This window comes from Chrysemys picta, chromosome 3 (genome assembly GCF_011386835.1).
Source record: "Chrysemys picta bellii isolate R12L10 chromosome 3, ASM1138683v2, whole genome shotgun sequence".
Classification (NCBI taxonomy): Eukaryota; Metazoa; Chordata; order Testudines; family Emydidae; genus Chrysemys; species Chrysemys picta.
In genome coordinates, this window is record NC_088793.1 from 64,207,463 (window position 1) to 64,215,134 (window position 7,672).

The 7,672-nt window shown below is 40.1% G+C and overlaps 1 protein-coding gene across 3 annotated transcripts in view; it reads left to right on the forward strand.

Annotated features, from left to right (window-relative positions):
- Nucleotides 1-2,986, forward strand: part of TTK (TTK protein kinase) — a 110,683-nt gene extending 107,697 nt beyond the window's left edge. For all 3 annotated transcript variants that reach the window (XM_024114290.3, XM_065588084.1, XM_024114300.3), the window contains one exon: nt 2,506-2,986. In XM_024114290.3, the coding sequence (XP_023970058.1) occupies nt 2,506-2,592 (87 nt within the window). In that variant the 3' untranslated portion in view covers nt 2,593-2,986. The remainder of the gene's footprint in view (nt 1-2,505) is intronic.
- Nucleotides 2,987-7,672: the final 4,686 nt, after the last annotated feature.

The window sequence follows — 7,672 nt, forward strand, 5'->3', positions numbered from 1 at the left end:
CTTCTGGTTTATCTCTTATGTTCCCTAAAAGCCTATGCTTCAGGGTTTCAGCTGGCCACCTACAAGTGTCACAGAGGGATTTTTCCCCCCAGTGTATTTAGGGGTGTCTTTTTCATTTCCTTTTCCTGAAGCATCAGGGATGGCCTCAGGTGGAGATGGGACATTGGATGTGGAAAACCAGAGCTCTGAGGTGGCACTGAGTATTCTCTCTCTTGTGCTTTAGCTGGCTTGGTCTTGCTCACATGCTCAGGGTCTAACTGATCGCCGTACATGGGGTTGAGAAGGAATCTTCTGCCAGGTCAGATTGGCAGTGAACTTGGGATTTTACCTTCCCTTGCACTGTGTTGGGTACAGGTCACTTGCCAGGAATTTTAGGGGTATGTTCCACTGATATCCCCCACTTGGCCAAGGCAATTTAGTATGCAGATCTCCAAAGGTTTAGTTCAGCCACCAAATAACCTTACCTCTGCTCTTGGATGTAATATCTGAGTTAAGGACAGATCCTGTATCCAGATCCCACGACACTCCATCTGACAACAAGGATGCTGAATAGCTGATTTTATCAGAGAGACTACACAGAATCCACTTACCTCTCCAAATGAAAGAGATTCTTAATATAGGTCCCATCAACATTATTTGTCTCCATCAGTCTCACATCTTAGTCCTAGATTACTTTCTACAGCTCAAGAACTCACACCTGTCTCTGAGCTCTTTGAGGCAGCTTTTTGCCTGCCATACAGCAGTTTTCTACTTTTTCTCACCCAAAGGTAGCAAGGTTTCTAAAATGTCTGATAAGTCTTCACTTTCGAAAAGGAATATGTGCCTCCTGAGAACATAAAATTTGATTCTACTATGTCCTCTGGTTTTACCCTTTCAGCCCCTTGCTCCATACTCTGTTTCACCTCTTTATCAAAAACATCCTTCTTTGGTGATAGTAACAACGACCGGAAGAATGAGAGACTTACAGGCTCTAATGGCAGACCCACCGTACTTGATTTTCCCTAATGACTAGATATCCTGAAACCACACCTCAAATTCTTACCTAAAGCAGTTTTGAATGTCATTTGAACCAAATAATACACCTCAAAGGTGAAGAAAAATTGCGTTTCTTAGTTGTACATGGAGCAATTTGTTTTTATTAAGAACGGACTGAGCACATTAGGAAATCTCAGACAAACATAAGCAGAAGGAGTTAAAGGTGAGGCTGTTTCATCACAAATAATTGCTAATAGAGTCCAGTACAAGAGGAGATCCAATCAGCCAACTCCTAACACCCACCCACCTTCAAGATTAACTGGACATTCCACAATGACTCAGTCTACTTCTGTAGCCTCTTTCAGAAATCTACCAATTATGGACCTGTGTAAAATGACTTTTTTCCAGCTACATGTTGACACAACACTATGGCATAGTAAGGGAATCCAGAGATGATACAAACTTGGCAGGACAGTTCTGTGTTCACTAGATTCCTGGTACACATCTCCAGCAAGGGTCACTGCTTGGAAGTCACCAGCAGTGGAATATATAGATGGACAATCACTCAAAGTTACTTACCTGTATAATAATTGTGATTAAGATGCGGTGTTTGTATGTCTGTTCCATGACGTGCTTTCTATCCTCATTACTTGGAGTCTAGTTCTTTTGCCATATGGAATCCTGATGTTAATAAAGGATAATTAGGGCAGCGTTGCCCTTAATGCCATCGGTTAGAGGTGTGTGAGGATGTGTTGCCTCAACGGGTACAGCCCAACAGGTTCACCCAACGGTGTGGGTGTAAAGTATAAAAATAAAATATGGACAACATATCTCGAAGAACCAGAGTTACTGTGCAAGTAACAGTTTCATTCTATCCCTCGTGCACTTCTGTGGCAGCTAGGCCAGAACAGAGTCGTTACATATCTTAGCTTCTCCATAGGTCTTCCTTGCCTAGATATAATCTCTATTAGTCAGACCTATTTTGTCCATATGGATGGCAGCCATTTGACATTAACAAATTTCTCTTACCGCACTAATTTTATCCTGTGATGTGGCAATGTCAATATGGACACCCACCCAAGATGTCTCAATGGCCAAATATTTTTTTTCCATTTCCTCTATGGAACTATACCTACTTGCATAGAGGAGGGGGAGAAGGAACTGTGTGCAAATACCTTCATCATTCCATACTGGTACTGGTGTAATTTAGATCTTGGTGATTTTCAGGCCCTCCTCTGCCTGCATTGCTCAAAATGTTCATATTTTTTTTCTTAGTGGTCTTGCTTTATATGTTTTTCACCATCTGGACACTAAACTGCATTTAATGCTAGTATTGCTTTACCCTGTCTTCCTATTAATTTCCTCATATTTGCATATATCTAAAATTTTAGTTCTGGGTTTAGATGATACTCATTACTGTCTATTGAAACAATTTTGTACACTATACCATCATTTGTTACAAACAGACATAATTTGAATAAGTAATTCTTGGAATGACTATTTCTACCCCTTTATCTTTTTAAATTTCAGACTTTATATGAACAGTGCAACAGTGGTGAAAGTCTTGATGTATCTGCGTTTACAAAACCTGGCAATCAAACACGGACAAAGAAATGATGTGCAGTAATGCATGATTTACTAGAAATGTGTAAAATAATTTTGATAAAAATATATATTGATCTGCTCTTTTAAAAAAGGACACTGACAGCATAAAGATCCTATTTTTAAAGTAAATGTCATTATCTCTGTTGTGAATGACATATATTATTAATACAGAATTTAAAAAATCTAATATACTCTTTACCATCTGCTGTCTGTTTACCATTTGAATGTCATTGGTTAAATAGTGAAAATGAGCTAGTCTGTCACACTTTAGGTCCTGGGACTGGCACAAGGCTATAATATTTGGATTGCAAATACTTGTGTGAGTATGTCTAAATAAAAAACAATTTTGAAGAAACTTAAAAAAAAAAAAAAAGGCTGGATTTTTAGATTTCTATAAAACCCAAACTGTGGATCTAAAGTACCTGACAGAGTCCTTGCAAGTATCATTTGGAAAGTATATTCTACAGTTTCGTTCTTTACCGTCAAACATAGTCAATATCAGTGACTTTCATTAAGTCCAGTGGATTGTCTTAGACTTTTGGGAAAACAAACACGTATGTAATATTGTTCATGTTAAAGTGCTAAAACACAGCATTGTTTGTTGATAAATGTAAATCTAACATCCTGGCTTTGAGATTTTCAGTTGTCATTGGATGATAAATGACACACTGGAAGTATTGATAAAACTCTGAAGAACAATGTAAATAAAGTGGCTTACACTGTATAAAAATTGTTCCTTGTAAATTCAATTTTCTACTTGCTACTCTTTTTCCAAGGTGCAAAATATTCTTAGAAAAATACTTACCGTATATACTCGATCATAAGCTGGTTCGTTTATAAGCTGACCCTCCCCCCAAGATGGATAAATAAAAATGGAATTTTTTTATGACCTGTTCATAAGCTGACCCTATAATTCAGGGGTCAGTAAACTTTGGCTCCCGGGCCATCAGGATAAGCTGCTGGCGGGCTGAGATGGTTTGTTTACCTCAAACGTCCGCAGGCACGGACGTAAACCTAAGTAAACAAAGTGTCCTGGCGCGCCAGCTGCTTACCCTGATGGGCCGGGACAGCAACTGGTGGGGAAATTTTTTTGGAGGGAGAAGCTGGGGGTCAGGGGAGTGACCCCTGTGACCACCCCCAAATGACCCCACCCCAGCCAGGACCCCCCACACTCTCCCCATCCCATCCCTTCCCACCTTATCTGGGGAGGGCCAGGGAGGATGTCTCTGGCCTGGGTGGAGCTGCTCCGGTGGGCCGGGCGGCGCGGCCGCAGCCTGCCAGCCCCAGAGCTGTAGCTGCTTCAAAGGCTGGGGGGAGAGCAGCGTGGCCAGAAGCGGAGAAACTCTGGCCCCGCCTCTTCCCTTCTGACTCTGCTGGCTGTGCTGCCTCTCCTTGCTCCCTCTGTTGGGGGGAGGGGCTGTGTTCCACCTCTCCCTCTCTATACCCGTTCATAAGCTGACCCCCTTCTCTGGTGCTTCCTTTTTTTTACTAAAAAATTCGGCTTATGAACGAGTATATACGTAACTAGTTTTTGTGGTCAGAAAATAGCTAAAATTTAATACTAGTTTTAAAAACCTCTTCAGTTAAAGTTCTGTTCTGAACTTCACGTAAGATGCTTTAAAGGTGGTAGACCTATTACAAAAAGTTGAAATATAGTGTATAAAGAGGAAGTTTATGCCATGATTTTTTTATACTTTTATTCTATTACACTGATTTTAATAAGTACTGTTCTAAACAGTAATTTAGAAGCGTGTTTTAATTTTAAATACTTATTGAACTTTAGTTATGCTTAAATAAATTAGCAAGAGTAATCAGATTAGCAAGTAGTCATTTACCTTTTGCTTTAAAGGTAAATCATTTTGAAGGTTGTTTTGCCATCCTTAAAATTGTGCTGTTAAAAGCTAGTTGGCAAACTAGAAGTTTAACTTCTTGCACAAGCATTTTTGTTAATACAATGTACGTGATTCATCATGTCCTCTTTTAGTGTCCTTTTCTCCAAAGGTACCACTTCCACTCTTGAGTCAGGTTTCCCAGTGTACAAATGGCTGGAAGTCCTACAGTGATTACCTCTCCTATTGAGGGCTGTACTATCCCCTAGTCAGTGAAAGAGAATGTTTGGAGGCACTTCCCCGATTGCTTCTGCATCAGTAGCTAAAATTAGTTACATTTCTGAGAGAAGTCTAAGGAAAACCAGTAGTATCATTCATTTCATTATGTTTGTCAGCTTTAATTTAATTACAGACTGGGTAACTGTGCTGTGGGAACCAGATGAGATACCGCACAAAGCCCACGGTTATTCCTCCTTTTCATTTATATCTCATTTTAGTACAGGCATAGATTTGAATTTTCACAGTAGCATTTAATCACCAAGGTAATGTTTAATTTCAGAAAGGAGAACTATAAAAAATGAGGAAGTTAGTTAAACAAATTAAAAGGTACAGTGCCAAAAGTGAAATCCCTGCAAGCTGCATGGAAACTTTTTAAAGACATCATAATAGAGGCTCAAATTAAATGTATACCCCAAATTAAAAAACACATAGTAAGAGGACCAAAAAATTGCCACCATTGCTAAACAACAAAGTAAAAGAAGCAGTAAGAGGCAAAAAGGCATCCTTTAAAAAGTGGAAGTTAAATCCTATTGAGGAAAGTAGAAAGAAGCATAAGATCTGGCAAATGAAGTGTAAAAATATAATTAGGAAGGCTAAAAAGAATTTGAAGAATAGCTAGCCAAAGACAAAAAGTAACCACAAAAAACATTAAGTACATCAGAAGCAGGAAGCCGACTAAACAGTCAGTGGGCCATCGGACAATCAACATGCTAAAGGAGCACTTGAGGATAAGACATTGTGGAGAAACTAAATGAATTCTTTGCATCCGTCTGCACGGTTGAGGATGTGAGGGAGACTCCCCAACCTGAGCCTTTCTACTTAGGTGATGAATCTGAGGAACTTTCCCAGATTGGTGTCATTAGAGAAGGTTTGGGAACAAATTGATAAATTAAACCGTAATAAGTCACCAGGACCAGATGGTATTCACCCAAGAGTTCTGAAGGTGAATACCATGAAATGTGAAATTGCAGAAGTACTAACTGTGGCATGTAACCTATCATTTAAATCAGCTTCTGTACCAGATGACTGGAAAATAGCTAATGCGATGCCAATTTTTAAAAAAGGCCCCAGAGACCATCCCAGCAATTACAGGCCGGTAAGCCTAACTTCAGTACCGGGCAACTTGGTTGAAACTATAGTAAAGAACAGAATTGTTAGACAGCTAGATGAACATGATTTGTTGGGGAAAGAGTCAACATGTTTTTTGTAAAGGGAAATCATGCCTCACCAATCTACTAGAATTCTTTGAGGGGGTAAACAAGCATGTGGACAATGGTGATCCAGTGGATATAGTGTATTTAGGTTTTCAGAAAGCCTTTGATAAGATCCTTAGAATATCAGGGTTGGAAGGGACCTCAGGAGGTCATCTAGTCCACCCCTCTGCTCGAAGCAGGACCAATCCCCAATTTTTGCCCCAGATCCCTAAATGGCGCCCTCAAGGATTGAACTCACAACCCTGGGTTTAGCAAACCAATGCTCAAACCACTGAGCTATCCCTCCCCCTTCACCAAAGTCTCTTAAGCAAAGTAAGCTGTCTTGGGATAAGAGGGAAGGTCGTCTCATGGATCAGTAAGTGGTTAAAAGATAGGAAACAAAGGGTAGGAATAAATAATCAGTTTTCAGAATGGATTAAGGTAAATAGTGGGGGCTCCCGGGGTCTGTACTGAGACCAGTACTGTTCAACGTATTCATAAGTGATCTGGAAATAAGGTAAACAGTGAGGTGGCAAAAATTGTATATGATACAAAACTACTCAAGATAGTTAAATCCAAAGCAGACTGTGAAGAGTTACAAAGGGATCTAACAAAACTGGGTGACTGGGCAACAAAATGGCAGATGAAATTCAATGCTGATATATGCAAAATAATGCACATGGGAAAACATAATCCCAACTATACATACAAAATGATGGGGTCTAAATTAGCTGTTACCTCTCATGGAAGAGATCTTGGAGTCATAGTGGACAGTTCTCTGAAAACATCCACTCAACGTGCAGCGGTAATCAAAAAAGCTAACAATGTTGGGAATCATTAAGAAAGGGATAGATAATAAGACAGAAAATATCATATTGCCTCTGTATTTATCTGTGGTAGACCCACATCTTGAATACTGCGTGCAGATCTGGTTGTCCCATCTCAAAAAAGATATATTGGAATTGGAAAAGGGCAACAAAAATGATTAGGAGCAGCTTCCATATGTGGAGAAATTAATAAGACTGGGACTTTTCAGCTTGGACAAGAGAATACTAAGGGGGGATATGATAGAGGTCTATAAAATCATAACCGGTGTGGAGAAAGGAAGGAAGTGTTATTTACTCCTTCTCATAACACAAGAACTAGGAGTCACCAAATGAAATTAATAGGCAGCAAGTTTAAAACAAAAGGAAGTATTTCTTCACCCAACACCTGTGGAACGCCTTGCCAGAGGATGTTGTGAAGGCCAATACTATAACAGGGTTCAAAAAAGAACTAGATAAATTCATGGAGGATAGATCCATCAATGGTTATTAACTAGGATAGGCAGGGATGTTGTCCCTGCCTAGCCTGTGTTTGCCAGAAGCTTGTAATGGGCAACGGGATGGATTGCTTGATGATTACTTGTTCTGTTCATTCCTTCTGAAGCATCTGGCATTGGCCACTGTCAGAAGACAGGATACTGGGCTGGATGGACCTTTGGTCTGACCCAGTATGACCGTTTTTGTCTTATGAAAAGAAAAACTGGAAACTTTAATCTGTTTTCCCTAAAATGTTTATTCCAACTGTCTTGCCACAAAGGATTTAGCTGGGCCTTGGTGATTGGTAAACCCCTGTGTTCGAGTTTACTGCCACCAGATTCTGGAAGCTTTAAATCTCCTGAGATGGAGACTTATAAAATTCACTCCCCTGTCTCTTCAAGGTTTAGGAGACTCAGGTTGAAAAGCTCAACATGCTCACTGTGCTTTCAGGCACTGGTGCTAGCCAGCCCTCTGTGCACTAGAGCCAGGC